Genomic DNA, 20,000 nt, shown 5'->3' with positions numbered 1-20,000 from the left:
TTGCATATCAATCTCTGTGTGCACTGCTAGATCACAATCATCTGCATACAAAAGGTCTCTTATGATATTGGTAAATACCTTTGTTTTTGCAGCAAAGCGCCTGATATTAAATATGCTGCCAGAGGTTCGATAATGGATGTAAACACCATATCTGCAATTTCTGAATGCAATACAGAAAACCATCGCAAAATATATGGCGAATAGAGTCGGTGCCAGAATATCCCTCTGTTTCATTCCATTTTGTATTGAGATGGCTCCGACATTTTACCTCTAACATTAACCCTACCCTTCCTGTCTTCATGAAAAGACCTAACCACAGCAAGGAACTTTTCAGGACAACCAAGTTTCTGGAGGACTTTCCATGGTGCTTTTCTATTAACTGTATCGAAGGCCTTTGTCAGATCGACAAGCGAAAAGCAAAAAAGACAATAGTCATAAGAATAAATGATGAAATAAAACCGAAAACATGGACCAACCTTACTCTCTGGAAGAGGTGAATACCGCAGTTCCTTGTAGGTAAGCCAGAAATATTGTGGCTTAAATGAGAATGAGAATGATAACCGGTTGAGCAGTTTTTTGGAAGAGTATCGACATTTGTGGAGGTATCCTTCTTTTAAGATGACTCCTGAGTAAAATGGTTGTCGGTTCGGGAAGTATCTAAGTGCTGTAATAGAGAGGAAGGAGGTAGTGGTGGTGTTGGTGGGGTGAAAGCATGTACACATACACAGACGTATATAGACATACATAAATATGTGTCTTTACACAAACACACACACACGCATACAGTAATACATTTTATACACACATGGCGTACTTTACTGTCTCTGTCTGTTCAATCACAGGTGTGTATGGAACATATATATATATATATATATATATATATATATGTAGATAGATGGATAGATACATACATACATAAATAGATATACATATATATATAAATATGTATATACAAATGCATAGATATATACACATACATACTCATGTGGGGAAAGAGAGAGAATGAGATGACAATATAAGAAAGTGTGTGTGTATATACATACACACACACACACATGCATATAAATGCATACACACACACGTATAAATATATTTGATCAATGAGAGAAACAGAAGATGGAAGACACAAGGATGTTTATTGATTACTACAACTGTTTCGACCGATCTCAGCTGTGGCAGTCACTCTCATACCTTCCATGTTTCGTCTCCCTCGTTAATCAAATACCCAATGAACACTGTGGAAATGTACGTGCTTTACCTGTAAACGACCAGGTGCTTACGATTTGATATATCTAATAATATACACATATAAGTGTGTATATATATGTATGTTTATACTTACTGTTGTCTGTGTTGATGTCTGTCAATGTGTCGATGAATGTCCGAACATCATCAATCTTTTCTCGTACAAAGTCATGGAGAGGTTGAAGCCATTGTTCTTTGCCAACAGGTTCGGAGAGGTTACCAATGGTCTGGGTTACCTGGGAATAAAGGGACACCCACATTAGTGATTGATGCCCACCAAGCTGAGTGTATATGTGTGTCTGTGCATGCGAGTTTATATGTTTATGGCTGCACACACACACACACACACACACACATGTATATAGTCACTATGTCTATATATTGTGTGTGTTCCAAACGTATCCTAATGTAATCCTTGTATTGTCCTTTGTACGCTTGTCCATGATGCCACACGGTGGGACTGAACCCAGAACCATGTGGTTGGGAAGCAAGCTTCTTACCACACAGCCCTTACCTGCAGCTTCACTTTTGTTAGAAATGGGGAGACTTTATCCTCAGGATTATCCCTTCTTTATAAGGGTGATTACTTACCTTTGCAAGGAGGGTCAGTGTCCGGCTGACTTTCCGATCAGGGTGGTGTTCCTGCAGCAGGAACAACTTTGGCGACAAAATGGCCGGAACGAAGAACCGCAGGAAGAGAAAACCACTGACCGCATGGTAGGCATAGTCCTGTCAAAAGACAACAGTTGTGGGGTTAGGGTAGATAAGGGTGTGGGTTCACCGAGAGGTAAATGGGGTGGGATGAGAGGTAGATTGATAAGTTGACAGATGAATAGATGGATGAGATGGATGAGAGAAGGACTGTCAGGAACACTACTGTGTGTGTGTGTGTGTGTATACATATATATACACACATATACATGATGGGTTGCTGGGATGTTATTGGTTTTAAGGGTATTGTGAAAGGCCTGGTTGGAAGCCCAACCTTCTGAATTCTTTTACATGGTTTAGAAAAACTGAAGGACCGCTGCCATAAGTGCTTCATGGCAGTGAAACATGGGCTGTGACTGCTGAGGACATGCGTAGGCTCGCAAGGAATGAAGCCAGTATGCTCTGATGGATGTGTAATGTCAGTGTGCATACTAGTCAGAGTGTAAGTACCTTGAGAGAAAAGTTGAACCTAAGAAGCACCAGTTGTGGTGTGCAAGAGAGACGATTGCGCTGGTATGGACATGTGGTGAGAATGGATGAGGATAGCTGCGTGAAAAAGTGCCACACCCTAACAGCTGAGGGAACCCGTGGAAGAAGTAGGCTCAGGAAGACCTGGGATGAGGTGGTGACGCAAGACCTTCGAACATTGGGCCTCACCAAGGCGATGACTTCTGACCGAGACCTTTGGAAATATGCTGTGTGTGAGAAGACCAGGCAAGCCAAGTGAGACCTAAATCCAAGGCCTCTGCCAGGGGTGTAGCCAGCCCACTTATGCATACCTTTCCTTCATTAGACACTAAACTCCGCTTGCAAAGACCTGTTGGGGCAAGCGAAAGCGAAATTGGGATGGCACCTGTACCCAGCATCACCTTTCTGGCACTTGTGCCCGTGACATGTGTAAGGATTTTCGAGCGAGATCGTTGCCAGTGCCCCTGGACTGGCTTGTCAAAAATATGTAAACCAGATGGGAATTGTTTCAGATGTGTTTCGTGGTGCTATACTTAAATTCTGCTAAGGTATATTTTGTAAGATGTGGACATAAAGAAAAAAAATCTCGTTCTTGGAATTTATGCAGGCATTGGAGACTCTTCTTTAAAAGGTATTATTTCTTGAGAGAACATTAAAAGACCCTTTGGATGCCTTAAAGCCAAACCCTGGATAAAAAAAGAAATATGCGGACATAGAAACGAAATGAATGACTTAAAATTGGCTTCAAATTTTGGCAGAGAAGTGGGTAAGTAGATTACATTGAACCCCAGTAGTCAACTGGTACTTATTTTACCAGCCCTGAAAGGATGAAGGTAAAATGGGCCTTGGCAGAATTTGAACTCAGAATGTAAAAATGGACAAAATACTGTGAAGCATCCCACTCCGCTAACAATTCTGCCTTGGACAAAAGATCTCAGGTCTGCACTTATTCAGAATACCAAACAATGGAAGAAATGTCTTGAAAATGTCTCACCATATTCTCTTCATTTCCTGTGGGCCATTTGTTTTGAACTTGTTCCTTGAGATGTTTAAAGACCAACCTCATCAGGATTGGACATTTGCTGTGGGAGTTCAGGATGGCCTCCATAATATTGGTGATGTAACAAGTGACGGCTGTCTTGCTGTGCTCCAGCACGTAGCCGTTAGATTCTTTGATGCTGGACCAATGGCGCCTTGGTTGGGAAGAATGCCAAGAAGAAGAAGAGTGGGTGAAAGTGGTGTTATGTTAAGCATACATGTGTGTGTGTGCATGTGTAGATGTGTCTATGCATGTGTGTATATATATATATATATATATATATATATAATGTGTATGTATGTATGAGATACGGCATAAATAGTGGGCTTTACATATTTGTTTATTCATACAATTTTTGACTTACAACTGTTTCTGAAAAGCATTCTAGGTGCATCCAAAGTTCTGTTTATTGTTTATTGATGATGATGATGATATCCCAGGCCCCCTGTGTAACATGGCAGAATATGTACCAGGCTCAAAAATAAGCATTACAGTTGATTTTTGTAGACATATGCATGACTGTGTGTTACAAAGCTTGCTTCCCAACTACAACATATTGGGTTCAGTCCCACTGCATGGCATCTTGGGCAAGTGTCTTCTACTAGAGCCTCGGGCTAACCAAAGCCATGTGAGTGGATTTGGTAGGCAGAAACTGAAAGAAGCCCATTGTGTGTGTGTGTTTGTGTGTATATATGTATATATAACAAAGGAGGGAGACAAATCCAGGTAGATATTCAGTCTCAGATTTGGCTCTGACCCCACATAGTATTAATTCAAGTTAAAATACTTAATGTATTAAGTCCCAAGAAAATGTCATAAGGTAGACAATGGAAACAGGTATAATATGATAATCTGTTTCCATTGTCTACCTTATATATATATATATATATATATATATATATATATATGTGTGTGTGTGTGGTGTTGCATTCACGACTGCAAGACGATTCCCAGACCGGGCGTTGTGTTGTGTTCTTACGCAAAGCACTTCATTTCATGCTGCAGAGTAGTGATGGTGGAGTTTCTGGTAAAGGGTTCCACGATTAACAGGGCATATTATGCTTCTTTGCTGCAGAAAAAGTGGGATTCCACCAAAGCAGAGGGGCATGGATGGCCTGCTGACCAAAGGAGTCTGCCTCCTCCAAGACGACGCCCCAGTTGACAATGCGCATGTTGCCCAGATGAAAGCACACTGCTGCGGCTATGAAATCCTTCCCCTCTCCTGACCCCACACCATCTGACTTCCACGTCTTTCCAATCCAGAAGTGGTTTTTGGAAGGGAAGCACTTTTCGGACGACGATGAACTTATTTCAAAGGTAAAGTCTTGGCTCCAGACACAACCTTTCGACTTCTAGAGACGAGGTCTTCACAACGGCATAAAGCGATGGGAGAAGTGTATCACCATTGGTGGTGGCCATGTGCAGAAGGACTAATAATGATGCTGAGTTTCATTTCTGCCAGTCCTTGGGAAGTAGGTCAGGGGAAATCTTTAATAAACACCCCTAGTATGTATACATATATATATATATATATCATCATCATCATCATCATCATATATATATACACATGCACACACACATGTATATATACGTGTGTGTGTGTGTGTGTGTGTGTGTATGTATCTACATGTGAAAGATAGACAGACAGAGAAAGAGAGGGAGAGAAAGAGAGGGAGAGAAAGCTTATACCTTTTAATACTATCAACCCTCGTTGGGTCCAGCTCCACAATTCTTCGGTCCCCATACACTTGGTCTATCACGTGACCCAGCGTCTCTTGTAAATAGTGAAGACCCACCACCTGGCAATAAACAATTGTAATAAAGAATATCAAACAACAAACCAACCATTGGTGTTGACTGTCCCTTAAAAGTCCCTGGTTGAGACTTGGCTGCAACTTGAAGAAAGGAAAGCAAAACGAAAACAACAATAATAAGAATAATCCTTTCTCGTCTAAGCACAAGGCTTGAAATTGTTGCGGAGGGAACGAGTCGATTGCATCAACCCCCAGTGCTCAACTGGTATTTAATTTATTGAACCTAAAAGGATGAAAGGCAAAGTAAACCTTGGCGGGATTTGAAGTGAGAGAATGTAAAGATGGACGAAATGCCACAAAGAGAAAGAAGAAATGAACAACTAGAACGATTTAAAGTGAGAAACACGAAGGTTGTGTTCAATGAAGAGAGTAGACGTGATAGCAGAAGTAACTGGAGCACTTGGAAGTATCGACACTCAACTACCACCATGGGGCTGAAAAAGATTGGTGCAAGTGTGAAGGTAGAACACCTCCAAAAATCTTGGAACTGCTTGGAAGTGCAGGAATTCTTGACAGGGTTCTTTGAAGGATGACCAGTGAAACAAGAAGGAGAGAGAGAAAAGCAGAGAGGGGTTAGTTTTAAGTTGTGGGTCCATTAACTGGCTGTTCTTACCTTCATAAAATGGTCCATAGACTTCGTCGCTAGGGAGTTCCCTCGGAACAGTGTGTTGGGATCAGCTGAAATTGTAAATAGGAAATTTGTTTCAGAAGCAAAGAGAAGTGAAAGTACAGTGTGTGTGTCTGTCTCTATACTTGCCGTCTCTGAAGGACAGGTGGTACTACTTGATGAGGCTGTTATGGACCATCCAGTTCATACACACACAGGCATCAACCACCACCACCACCACCACCACCACCACCAAATTCCCATTCCCCTCCCCATGACTGTCACCTCCCTTCCCTTGTGCTCCACCCTACTACTTACATGTGTTCTTGACCTCTTCTGCTGTGATGGCCGTCAAATATTCTGTGATGAGTCCCTCGTTTAAATAAAGTCTGACCAGGCAGTTGGACATTTCATTGAGGTCAAGGCGACTGATTTCTTCCAACAAGTGGACAGCACTGAGATCTGGTGCTTCTGTACCCTAGAGAGAGAGAGAGAGAGAGAGAGAGAGAGAGAGAGAGAGAGAGAGAGAGAGAGAGAGAGAGATAAGTGTGAGCTGGAGTCAAAGTGCTCAAAGACCAAATTCTATATTTTCGTTTTTGTGATCAATCTCTGGAGTGCTTCAATTTTTATATTTTGTTTCATGTAGGAAGGCCACAGAGGAGAGCAGTATTGAAGGTGAGGATGGGCATGGGTGGAGAAGCAGGGGATGATTGTAGGAGTGCTTCTGGACTGAAAACTTCTGTATATATGTGTACACAGATATATATGTATTTGTGTGTATATATATATGTATTTCTGTGTGAATGTGTGTGTGAGAGAGAGAGATTACCTTTGGCAGAACTGAATCTGTGAGAATGTGTCGCAGTGTGCCATAGCTGTATGTGGGTAAAACTGTTTCCTGTATGAGGTGGACCTTTATGCGGACACTGCCCCGGTTAGGGGCTGGCTTTGGGAACATCGGATCCCCCCTGAAAAATAGAATTCAAATACAATATGTATACAAACATACATATAACATGTATGCATAATAGGATAAAAATAGAAACAAGCAAAAGAAGAAGAAGGGTTGAGTTGTGAGCAGAAGAAGGGAGAAAGTAAATTGGTGGGCAGAGAGCGCTTGACTGCTGATTCACGAATAGAAGTGCAGAGGGTGCGTCTTGAACAATACAAATGGATGGTATCTGTGTATAGCAGTGATTTATTCCATCAACAGAGAGAGAATGGGATGCAGCAGCCATCCATTGCATTGTCAGAAGTAGGACTTTAGTAGAAAACTTTGGTTTACTGCTTCAGTGGTGAAAAGGGGAAGGGGCAGGGAAAATAGGGTCCTACAAAAATGAGGATTCATAGAAACTAACAGTCGTGTAAAGGGACATAAATTTCTAGAGTCAGAGGAAAATATATGGAGAGGAATGGTGAGGGTCTGTGTGGATTCTAAGTGGTTTGGTGTGAAGGGTAGATGGGTAGATGGCAGTAATAGGGTCTTCTGTTTGATAGACTAGACTGCTGTATGTATATACAATATACATTAACGAGACACACACACACACAATGTGTGTATATATATATATATATATATATATATATATATATATCATTATTGTCCTCATATTTTTCCATGTTGTCATGCGTGCATGTGTATGTATACAGAGAGAGAGAGAGAGAGAGAGAGAGAGAAAAAGCAAAGTATGGACATACCCAGCACTTCTGTTTTCCATGTGGGGTGGTCGAGGCATCAGTCTGTACCATTTCTTCACTTTGGAACCATCAGGTAGGTTCCGGAAGTTAATGTTTACCTTTTCATAGATGAACAGGACGCACAGACAGAGAGAGACATGCAAGTAGATAAAGGAATACATTAAATATACAAGTACATGCATACATACATATCATCATCATCATCGTTTAACGTGGCATTGGCAACGATCTCCATATATATATATATCATCATATATATATATATATATATATATAATCAGATGAATAATAACAGACGATGGATAATTGTCAGCTCATTACAGCTGTTTTTAATTGAAGAATGAGAACATTACTCCATTACACAAAACCATAATCACCAGATGAAATGTAATTTTACAAATGAAAGCAGTTGACGTTCTACCCTGTCGTCACTGATGGCTTACTGTTCAGTGCTAATGGTCTCGTGAGGTGATCATGGAGGTGTTGCAGATGGATGAAGGGGTCACCCGGAGGTACCCCCGGCAGGCATGCTCTACAGTGCTGTTGCAGGCGATAGATTATAAGCATTCGCAACAACCAGGAGATGCTGCCTTGCTTGCAATCGGCTGATAGCTTGTTCTCTCTGCACTTCTGACGATTTGGGAACACCTGATGTGTCCAAATTACGAATGCCAGGAATGTGGTTCAAGATGTTTTTTTATACCCCACAACCTTCACCAGGTGCCCGTGGCATTCAACACAGCTGTGTTTTGGCATCTCGTTTCAGGGAAAGCTGAAAGGTTTCCTGTAATTTGGGTCTCAGCCATAACCCAGCATGTCTTGGAATATTTACACTTACATCATCATCATCGTTTAACGTCCGCTTTTCATGCTGGCATGGGTTGGACGATTTGACTGAGGACTGGTGAAACCAGATGGCAACACCAGGCTCCAATCTGATTTGGCAGAGTTTCTATCATATAGAAATGACATTTGAAGAAATCCTGTTTCTTTTGCAGTTCAGTGTATATACTTACATAAGAGAGTAGGGTGTGATTTGAGGGGGGTCTTTTGGCTGCTATTTCTAGCAGGTAATGTGACTGTACTCTAATACCTTATGAACCCCTTAATCATTCTGGCCCTCAAATTGCTGACCCTTGGTTCACTGTTACTTACCTCACCAAGGAAATCATTGCTGCTCACTCTATCCCAGTCCCACAGTTTCACTTCAATAACAGTCTTTGGAGGACAGGACAATGGCATGTTGAACTCAAACGTCTCGTACCAGCTGGGGAACCTGGTCTTCTTCTGTGTCTGATGGGAGGGGGGTTGAAGTTATGGTGATGACAATTTGAAGTCATGGGTGGAAATGGAGGGGGAGAGGAGGAAAATGAAAGGAAAAAAGAACAACTAAATTAACAAATATAAAAACAAAAAAATGCATTTGTAACATCTTTAGTTAAGACATCTTAAATATATAAAAATATTGAAGACTATAAACTACATCTTTATATTTACAGTATGTATATCTGCCCTGTGTTTCAGTCAGTTTAGTCTCCAGCCATCATCAGGTGTTTTATTCTGATCACAGAGCCGTTATCAACTTTAATTTAGAATTGTTTTTTCTCTAAGAATCTGTCTCAATCACAAGAGAAAACTGATATAAGACCCATTCAGATGTAACACTGGGGTTATTTACATAAATTCTTTAAATTGTTTCAGCTTTAAAGCTGCGGCCATGCTGGGGCACTGCCATTGAATGAAAATTTAACAGATAATCTGAGTGATTTGATGGCCAGAATCTGATTAATGCCACAGAGACGGGAGATAACAGTTGGAATCTTATGAATCATGATATGTACACACACACACACACACACACAGAGAAAGGCATAGATAATGCACACATACATACATACAGTCATGCGTGTGTGTGTGTGTGTGTGTGTGTGTGCACGCATGCGAGGCATTTTTAAGATAGATATAGGTGTGTCTTACCGATGTGGTTTTACTCTGTTCCAGGAAGGAAACTGTTACAAATGGATCAGAACTCCCAAACATATCCTTTGGTGCCAAATCCCTGAAATAGAAGGACAGCAACACATGAGAATCACTTGGCTGGGTGGAAAAGGGTGTGTGTGTGTGTGTGTATATATGTAACTGTGTATGTATATATATGGGTATCTGTCTTTCTCTCTCTCTCACTGTGTGTGTATGATATATATATATCATCATCATCATCGTTTAACGTCCGCTTTCCATGCTAGCATGGGTTGGATGATTTGACTGAGGACTGGTGAAACCAGATGGCTACACCAGGCTCCAGTCTGATTTGGCAGAGTTTCTACAGCTGGATGCCCTTCCTAACGCCAACCACTTGAGAGTGTAGTGGGTGCTTTTACGTGCCACCAGCACAAAGGCCAGTCAGGAGGTACTGGCAACGGCCATGCTCAAAATGGTGTATTTTACATGCCACCTGCACAAGGGCCAGTCCAGCGGTACTGGCAACGAACTCGCTTGAATGTCTTTTCACGTGCCACTGGTACAAGTGCCAGGAAGGTGACGTTGGTAACGGTCACACTCAAATGGTGCTATTTACGTGCCACTAACACGAAAGCCAGACAGCTGGTGCTCTGGCAATGATCACGCTTGGACAGTGCTCTTAGTAAATTACTGGTATAGGTGCCATCACGATTTCGCTTTCGCTTGCCCCAACAGGTGTTCGCAAGGCATTTGGACTTGGCATTAGCCTGGACAAGACTGTTGTAATGTTCCATCCTGCACCAGGAGATCCATATGTGAAACCAGCTATCTTGGTAGAAGGAACAATTCTGAAGGTAGTAGACAAGTTTCTCTACCTGGGCAGCACACTCAGCCATTCTTGCTCCCTTTTAGGTTGCAGAGAGCAACTAATTCCTTCCGGTCTCTTCAGTCTCGTGTCTGGTCCCAGCATGGCATAGCAAGGCAAACAAAAGTTGCTGTGTACCGTGCATATGTACTGACATCGCTCCTCTACTCATGTGAAACATGGACTCTGTACAAACGTCAGGTAAGGGTCCTTGAACGCTTTCATCAGAGATGTCTCAGGTACATTCTCAATGTTGGCTGGACCTCAAAGATTCCAGACACACAGATCCTGAGGACATCTGATATCTTGTGTATTGAGGTGATGGTGCACAAGCACCGGTTACGTTGGACTGGACACCTTATTAGAATGAAGGATAGCAGGATTCCTAAGCAGATGCTCTATGGAGAACTTGTGAATGGAAGGAGACTCCGGCAGAAACCAAGGCTGCGCTTTAAAGACTGTGTCAAGTTCTCATTAAAGGCCTGTGATATGCAGGACACTGACTGGGAGAACAATGCCTGTCATCGCCACGGATGGAGGAAGCAGGTTAAGGAGGGGATCGACACTTTTGAGAGAGCACGTATCCAGCATGAAGAACTTAGGCGAGCTGCGCGAAAGCGCACGGCTCGCATAGTGAATGGGGGAAAGCTTGGTCTGCAATGTTTGCAGTCGTGTATGCTTGTCAAGAGCAGGGCTCATTAGCCATCAACGGAGCCGCAAATGCAAAATATAAGTTAGTCCTAGAATGCACAATGTTCCTGAAGGTCGGCAATGGTCTTCCTCGGTCACGAGTGGACGGCCATCATGTAGGTGTTAGTGTGTGCAGTGGTGGTGATGGTAGAGACAGTGGTTGCATTGGTGTTGCTGGTTTTAGTGGTGATGATGATGTCATTGTTGATTATGATGATGACAGTAAAACGTATGAAAGAAAAAACAAGCCCAAAAGCCCTGCACCTCTCCAGCTCCCACCCCTGCCAATTGCCCTGCCCCAAGGGGTTGTTCTCACCTTGCCTCCATCACAGTCACTCGGAGTGTATTCTCTTGTCTCACGATGTCTCGGATTTTCTCGATCTCGATCAAGATTTCTCCCTGGATTTCAGCAGCTTTGTTTACTTTGGTGAGTGGCAGCCACATCTCTGTCGCTGAAATGAGCAGAAGAGAGTACCAGGTGTAGCAAGGAGTACGACCATAAAGGAATACAAGGATAAAAGAGTACACTGGGGGTGTCACAAGAATTTATAAAATTTAAAGAGAATGAGAAATAAATTCTTTTATGGAACTGGATCTCGAAGCACATAAAGGCTATCAGTAATAATACTAATCCTTTCTACTAAAGGCACAAGGTCTGAAATTTTTTGGGAGGGGCTTATTCATTTACATCAACCCCAGTGTTTAACTGGTACTTAATTTATCAACCCCGAAAGGATGAAAGGCAAAGTCGACCTTGGCAGAATTTGAACTCAGAACCTAAAGACTGACAAAATGCCACTAAACGTTTCACGAACAATTCTGCCAGCTCATCACCTTCTTTAAAAAAGTTACCACCAGGTGGCTACACGAGTCAAGCCTGTACCCCTCCCTCAGATATCAGCCAAGTGCTTTAACCATTAAGCCAAATGGTCCCTAGGAACCTTTTGGAGGGACAAACAAGAGTGCTCAATAATCAATGTAACAGAGCCAGGAGATCAACATATCATCATGAAAGAAAGAGAAAAGATTGATGAATATGGAGAGCTGAGAATTGAGATCGCTAAGATGTGGCAGCTACGAGAGTCGAACATAAAGGTTGTCCCTATTGTCATCGGAGCATTTGGGTTCAATACCACCCGACCTGAGAAAAACATCTGAAACCCTTAGAAATACCCTAGAATCTAGGTGTATGGCAAACCTCTGCATTACTTGAAACTGGATGCATATTGCGTCAAGAAGTCTGTCTGTCTGTCTGAGGTCCTTGTTGTGTACTTGAGAGACAGTACAAACCCCTGGCAGACAAAGATGTCTTCAATCAACAACATCATGACATTGGATACTGTGTGACGTCTATAATGATAATGAAGATGATGATGATGGTCTCTCATGCATCACAGATGATGTATGAGTGTTCAGTTTTGGCTGAACAACAAGCTGCACAGATGAATTGTTTCTAGCGATCAAATGGTTGAGCTGTACATTAGCTCTCTCCAGCCCTGTCTGCTCTGTCCGTGTGTCTATAAAGGTGTATATGAGCATATACTAAAGCTTCTTTGAGGGACATTTGGCTGCTATTAACTGATTTCTGAAGATAAATGTTGATTATTACAACAGCTTACCTTTCCTTCCGGTTGCTATGGCATCTCTAGAAAGGGTTACTTTTCCAATAATATCATCTTCCCTGTTCATAAAAGACAAGATGTGGACTTAATCATATATATATAAATATGCATACACACACACACACGCATTATCATCATCATCATCGCATATATACATATGCATTCATACATAAGTATATACATATACTTTTATTTACATACATGATGACTGGCACCTGCGCCAGTGGAGCACTAACGGCACTGTCCGAGCGTGTTCATTGCCAGAGCAGCTGCCTGGCTTCCGTGTTTACGTACCTTCTATTCTCTTTCGTCCTAAAGATCTACAGACACACAGACATGGAGCTTTATTAAATAGATATAAAATTTTGGGGCTCTGGGAGCAACAGAAGCAGGCAGCAGCTCAGCTGTTCTCCTCTGGGGGTTAGGGTAGAGAAGATCTGTCACTCACCCCAGTCGGTCCTCATCGTAGACATACAGGTTCAAATCATAGAAGTCACTGTGCAAATGCATCTTGTACTCCTCACCCCAGAATGGACACAATGTTTTATAGACGGTGGCTGTCCTGTAAGAGAAAGAAAGAAAGATGGGTGACTAAGTTGGTCATTGTGTGTATATATTACATACATATCTATCTATCTATCTATCTATCTATCTATCTATCTATCTATATATATGTATATATGTATATATGTATATATACACAGGGGTTGGACAAAATAACGGAAACATCTGGCATCATAGCCTCATAATTTTGCAAATATCTGTAAAACCGTCAAAAGCTTGGCTCCTTTTATGTTCTTTGATTTATTATTGGTGTTGCTTCATAGGTTTTGCTCAATCTCTTCTCCAACACCTTTTGCACTCTGTATCTTCTATGTGTGTATGTCTTTGTGTTTGTCCCCCCCCCCCCCCATCACCACTTGATAACTGGTGTTGCTGTGTTCACGTCCCCATAACTTAGCAGTTCAACAAAGGGAGACTGATAGAATAAGTACTAGGCTTCAAAAAAAGAAAAAAAAAAAATCCTGAGGTCAATTTGTTTTACTAAAACCCATCAAGGCGGTGCTCCAGCATGGCTGCAGTCTGATGACTGAAACAATATATACATATATATCCCCCCTAAAAAGTGGGTTGGTCATGGTTGGAAAGTCTTTGGTTAGGCCTCAGCTTAATAAGGACTGACAGCAATGACGAAATGATTCAAGAAGCCCCTTAGGGGTCTCTTGTGCAATTAGAAATAGCAGCCAATTGTGTTTGGACTCCCCAGATAGGAGGGTCATGGATAGCTGCAATGCTTCTGATAGCTCTGTTGGGCCAGGTCTGACCCAGGGCTAAGCAGCAACTACTTGTCTCCTAGTAAGGGAGCAGCTCCTTTGTGGTATGGTCAATTGATCTGCTAGAAACAGCAGCCAAACGACTCTAAAACTGAAACACTATTTTGAAGGAAGGAAGGAAGGAAGGAAGCACTGGGAATATATTTTGTGAGACAGGGAGAAGAGACAGGAGGGCCATGGATGGAAGGCTGTTGATGAGACCTTGAGAGGCTTGCTTGATCACACGACCACCACCACCAAAACTGTCCCTCTTTCACCCTGAACAATGTTCTCACCCTCACTGACATTAGGGTGGGGGGAGGGAGAGGAAGGAGCAACAATTGAGACCCCCTCCTCTACTGCCCTCCCTCCTACTAATCAGACCACTGCCCCTCCCACACCGGATGCATGTTTCTCCCTCCACTCCCCTAACCATCACACCCCTGCCTCTCCATTTCAACTATTACCCCCTCACTATCTGATCACCGCTCTCCCCCCCACTAGATACCCCCCCCCCCAGCTATTGTCCCCCACCAATAATAACCTTCACCCACCCACCCACGCCCACCACCAGATCCCAATCCCTCCCCTTAGTCCTCCCCTCCATTTCACTGTCCCCCCCCTCTCATCAGATCACTGCTGCCAATATACTTCCACCCTCCACCCACACACCCAATACAGCTCCCCCCCCACGGCCCGCCCTGCTCCCAGTACCCTGTTCCTGGCGCTGCAGCAGCCATAAACACAGGAAGTTGCCTGGCCAGTGTCAGAACACATGTGGTAACACACACACACACACATGCACATGTGTTATGTATGTATATACACTCACCCACCCCACATCTGCCCCTCCTGCCTCACTACTATCCACCCCAGCATGTGTGTGCGGCTGGTGAAGGGATGGAGAAGGGAAGGTAGAGACAGTAGGGAAAGGGTTTAAAGTGGGAATAGCAGTACCCTCGCTCCCCACCCCACCCCAGCTTGCTCCTTGTCCTAAATTCCTCCACAGTCACTGTACAATCCACCACCACCACCATGTTCTTGATTTCTGCTGGAGTTCTGGGGTGATTGATGTATACGTGTGTCTGTCTGTCTGTCTGTGTATGTGCATGCACATGTATACACACACTGACAAGCATGTATGTGTGTGTGTCTGTGCGCTTATATATATGCATGTGTTTCTATACATCCATCTGTGCATGCATGTGAACGTGTGTGTGTGTTTTATGAGAAGACAACCAACCCTACAAAACACATTTTCTCTTTTTCTGGCTCCAAACGAATTAGAAAAAGTATTTTGTAATGAGAGGTTGGCGTGGGTGGAGGCACGTATTTGTTTTATAATGTGCTTTTTGTCTCCAAGCAATCTTCAAGCTCTGAGCATGTAGTCAGTTCTATTTGAAAAGCAGGATGTTTGTACATGAGAAACCATGAAAAGAAACATGAAGGTTGATGCATGAGAAACTACATTTTGCCTATTTTTTCCCTAATTACAAGGGTTTCCATGCCCCTAATATCGGACCACCTTCTTTAGTCAGCATGCAGTGAGCGTCCGTAATTTCATTTGCAACATTTCAATTGGCACCATTTCCTAAATCACCCCAAATTCACATTTACACACACACACACACACACACACACACACATCTGAGGCCCTCTATTCGGTACCACCACCACTAAACTAGTAATTATATCTCTCTCCCTTTTATTTCGGTTCCCCTATTCCAACTTTCATGGCTTCCTTCATCACCTATTTCATAATTACTGTGGGTGGTGACTGGTGGTGGTTGTGGTTGCGATGGATTTGGTGGTTCTCCTGGTGTGTTGGTTGTCTTGTAGGAATATCTGAGGAGTGGGGGGGTCGAGGAGGGGGGGGTGAATTTCAGCATGAAGTGTGTTGGTGTATGAAGAGAATTGTCTGGAGGAATTGGTAGTGGTGGGCGTTTGGGGTTGTCGTGAAGAGCCTCCCCACCCCGCAAGGTTGCTAAGTGTGTATGAAGTATATAAATTTTGAGGCAGCAAGTACTGGGACTGTGTTTTTGTGACTGTATATATATGTATATATATATATATATATATATAAATATATGCTTATCTGTGTGTATGTGTGTGTATATATATATATATATATATATATATATATATATATATGTATATATATTTATACACACACGCACATAAGAATGTATGCATATATGACATTGCATTCTTTCTAGACCTTGTTACTTGGTGAACAATACTAAAACAGCAACACATGTACATATTTGAGTGTATGTATGTACATGTGCATGTGTGTGTGTGTGTGTATATATATATATATATATCTGTATTCATGCTTGCGTGTATGTGTGTATGTGTATTATGTATATCACATAGGCACACACATGGGTGACTTGTAATTATGAGGAATAAATTTAAAAAAAAAAGATGACAAAAACAACATAAAAAAGACAGTAAAAAAATGCAAGGAAAATATAATTCAGGGAAATGGGATAATGGTGTTTTGTTTTTAAGGCCAGATATAACATACAGAAACATATCAAATTTCCTTGTTTACTTCAATTTTACCCCTTTATCCATGTCCTTATATCTTTATTTTTTAAGTCTATGACTCATTTTGCTCCCCAAAATATACTGCATTTTGGGCAAAGCATGAAGCCTGCTAGATACAGTTACATTCGCAACACTGGGGACACAGTGGTTTCCCTTAAAAAACACATGTTTTCCCCTTTTCAGTTTGAATACATTATTGTTATTTTTTTTCTGGAATCTAAAGAAGAATAATAATGAAAGAATACTATTTGAGTTCAAATTCCACCCAAGTCAGCTTTGCCTATCATCCTTTTCGGGTTGATAAAATTGATTAGCCCCCCCACCCCCCACCCCTAAAATTCAATATTTTAGCCATACTGGTCAATTACTGAAATATGTAATGTTGACAAAGCCCTTACCCATAACTGGTTAGTGTCTCCTGGCTTAAAATCAGGGACAGAAGGGTTTATCATAGCAGCCGAAGATCAATGCCTACCTACAAGGTCATGATCATGTTGTCTCCTCCATGTGCAGTCTTCTCGCACCCACAGAGTCTCTCAACAGGCATGACAGAGCAGCACAATATTTATTCATTGGGTAACTTGCCAAAACTGCCCCAGGATAAAAACTGGTGCCATCACAAACAACTGCAAGGGCTTCACGTCTCCCTCCTCTGAAACCTCAGAACTGACAGATGCGAATAGGTTTTCTTTTGTGCCCCTTCAACCCCAGATAGACCTACGAACCTTGTTTCAAACTGGACGCATATTTTGTTTTGGTCTTTGAAGGAGCAGTCCCCACATGAATCTTGCTTTTGCTCCCCCCCCCCCACCATGGGATCATGTGACTGTTCATGACTAAAACTTATTCAGCTTCTGATAAGAATTGGTTGTCACGGACAACACTTATGAAAGCACCTTCAAAATCTCTAAGAAGTTGTCCCTGTTTTTGAATGTTTCACAATCTTTCTTGATTGTGCCGTGCCCCTTTCATTCTTTCAATGCAAGCATTTGCCAATCCCACACTCACAGTTACTCACACCCCACACCCACATACACACACCCATATACACAACAGATGCCTAGGAAAACAGAACTTACCTAGCAATAGGTTCATTGTCTATCTTTATCACACAGTAGGGATCACTTACACCTGACCTGTCGAAAAAGAAAACAGAAAACAATTGGAGAGAAAAACTATATATCTATATATATAATACAAATAATAAATAAGTATATGCATATATACATACATGTATATATATGTGTGTGTGTGTGTGTGTTGCTAACAATTTTCATTATGTTTCATATTCAGAGGCTTTTATTAAATTCATATATATTCGTTTGACTGAAATTCAAATGCTGCAGCATGGCCACAGTTTAATGACAGAAACAAACAAAAGATAAACGATATCTGTGTGTGTGTGTGTGTGTGTGTGTATAGGCAGAGGAGTGATTGTGTGGTAAGAAGCTTGCTTCCCAACCACATGGTACCGGGTTCAGTCCCAATGCATGGCACCCTGAGCAAGTGCCTTCTACGATAGCCTTGGGCTGACCAAAGACTTGTGAGTGGATTTGGTAGAAGGAAACTGGAAGAAGCCTGTTGTGTATGTATGTATACATGTATGTATGTATGTATGCCAGGTCACGTATGTATGTATATATATATATATACATATATGTATGTATATATATATATATAATATATATATATATGTATGTATGTATGCCAGGTCACGTATGTATGTATATATATATATACATATATGTATGTATATATATATATATATATATATATATATATATGTATGTATGTATGCCAGGTCACGTATGTATGTATATATATATATATATACATATATGTATGTATATATATATATATATGTATGTATGTATATGTCAGGTCACGTATGAGGCTCTCATAAGTGCTACTGGTAACATGTAATCCAGTACAACCTGCTGCATGGTCGGGTTGCTGGCGACTAAACTGTCACCCCCACCAGGCTACCCTGGTGAGGAGGGTTGCTAGAAACCCAGCAGGATTAAAGACAAGACCTGTCGAAAGCTCGGATGGACCTAGTGCAGGCTCAACGGCTATTTAGCAATAGCATGGGTACGCAGAGATTCCGGGATGATGTCCAGTGTGCTGAAAGACCACTGGGAGTGAGGCGCCCCTCAGCTTTTGTTGAAGCATGTCTCTAGGAGAAGGTCACTCTGCTATAAAACCAAATATATGCAGGGAATGGCATTGGACGTTTTGGGGATCTTTGGTCTGTGCTAGAGATTACGGCGCTCCCACATCCCTGAGCCTGTGACTTATATAGACACCAGATATCTTGCTCTGGCTTGTCTCTGGATAGTGTCAATAAAGTGGAGAGGGTCTATGAGGTGTTGTGCCAGCCTCAGTGGACCTAAAACTCAGCACAGGCATTGCCGACACCTACTTGACATGTGCGTTTTTTTTTTTCCTATATATATATTTATCTTATTTTTAGTATATATTTTCTTCATTTTTAGTATATATTTTTATCTTATATATATATTTTTTTATTCGGAAGTCCTGCGGCGATGGGAAGATGGTGACCTGACAGGCTGGAAGCATGTAGTCAGCGACCTGCACGTAGGCGGCCCATGCTAGATATAAACTCGTCTCCTTGTCACCCAAGACAGAGGTAGGATTCAGTTGCTGCATGGGTGTCTGAGCAGCTCCATTTGGAGAGGGCACTGCTCACCCGGAGACCGGGGAAGTTCTAGAAAAGGTGAACCAAAAATTGCCTGTCTTTCCATATCTGGTCAGTTTAGCGCGACTGACGGATGTCCATCCTGCGCTCGAAAAACAAAGAGTCTTTTATTTGTAAAATCTGGACGGAACTTAAACATTTCATGTTGGAATGTGCGCACCCTGTTGGACAACAAGAGTGATTGTAGGCCTGAAAGACACACTGCACTTGTTGCTCGTGAGCTGAACTGTTATGAAATTGATATATATATATATATATCTGTGTGTATCTTTGCATTTGTGTTTGTCTCCGACATCACCACTTGATTTGTCTTTAGGTCCCCATAAGTTAGCGGTTCAGCAAAACAGACTGATAGAATAAGTACTAGGCTTCCAAAGACTACGTCCTGGGGTCGATTTGCTCAACTAAAGGGTGTGCTCCAGTAAAAGAATAAAAGAAGATATGTGTATACACACACACATACGTATGTATATATATATATCATAGTACATATACATTTAAAAATGTATGTATGTGTGCATTTGTGTGTGTGGCTGACAAGGTGTTTATAATGTGTGACATACTTTTACAGGGTTTAAATAGGTCAGTGTATGTTGGGTTGCCTGCCAGTCTGTCTGTCTGTTCGTGTGTGTGTGTGTGTACATGCATGTATATGTATCTGTATATGCATGTAGACGTATATATATATATATAT

General features: G+C 41.9%; 2 protein-coding genes across 8 annotated transcripts in view; one reads left to right on the top strand and one right to left on the bottom strand.

Moving 5' to 3' along the window:
- Window positions 1-20,000, top strand: part of LOC106879202 (huntingtin-interacting protein 1) — a 278,609-nt gene that overhangs the window by 83,592 nt on the left and 175,017 nt on the right. The gene's annotated exons all lie outside the window — the stretch shown is intronic.
- The window catches only part of LOC106877967 (rasGAP-activating-like protein 1), a 68,841-nt gene that overhangs the window by 19,926 nt on the left and 28,915 nt on the right, over window positions 1-20,000 (bottom strand). Inside the window, exons 2-16 of the mRNA XM_089346009.1 lie at window positions 17,667-17,723; window positions 13,170-13,283; window positions 12,719-12,780; window positions 11,416-11,551; window positions 9,560-9,641; window positions 8,738-8,875; window positions 7,583-7,680; window positions 6,714-6,852; window positions 6,203-6,362; window positions 5,891-5,955; window positions 5,153-5,262; window positions 3,419-3,617; window positions 1,837-1,974; window positions 1,343-1,481; window positions 477-664 (exon numbers count right to left, since the gene is read on the bottom strand). Of these exons, the coding sequence (XP_089202135.1) occupies window positions 477-664; window positions 1,343-1,481; window positions 1,837-1,974; window positions 3,419-3,617; window positions 5,153-5,262; window positions 5,891-5,955; window positions 6,203-6,362; window positions 6,714-6,852; window positions 7,583-7,680; window positions 8,738-8,875; window positions 9,560-9,641; window positions 11,416-11,551; window positions 12,719-12,780; window positions 13,170-13,283; window positions 17,667-17,723 (1,825 nt within the window). The remainder of the gene's footprint in view (window positions 1-476; window positions 665-1,342; window positions 1,482-1,836; window positions 1,975-3,418; window positions 3,618-5,152; window positions 5,263-5,890; window positions 5,956-6,202; window positions 6,363-6,713; window positions 6,853-7,582; window positions 7,681-8,737; window positions 8,876-9,559; window positions 9,642-11,415; window positions 11,552-12,718; window positions 12,781-13,169; window positions 13,284-17,666; window positions 17,724-20,000) is intronic.

Source organism: Octopus bimaculoides, chromosome 30 (genome assembly GCF_046866305.1).
Source record: "Octopus bimaculoides isolate indiv1 chromosome 30, ASM4686630v1, whole genome shotgun sequence".
In the NCBI taxonomy this organism is placed as follows: Eukaryota; Metazoa; Mollusca; class Cephalopoda; order Octopoda; family Octopodidae; genus Octopus; species Octopus bimaculoides.
This window is presented reverse-complemented; position numbering and strand designations above follow the sequence as displayed.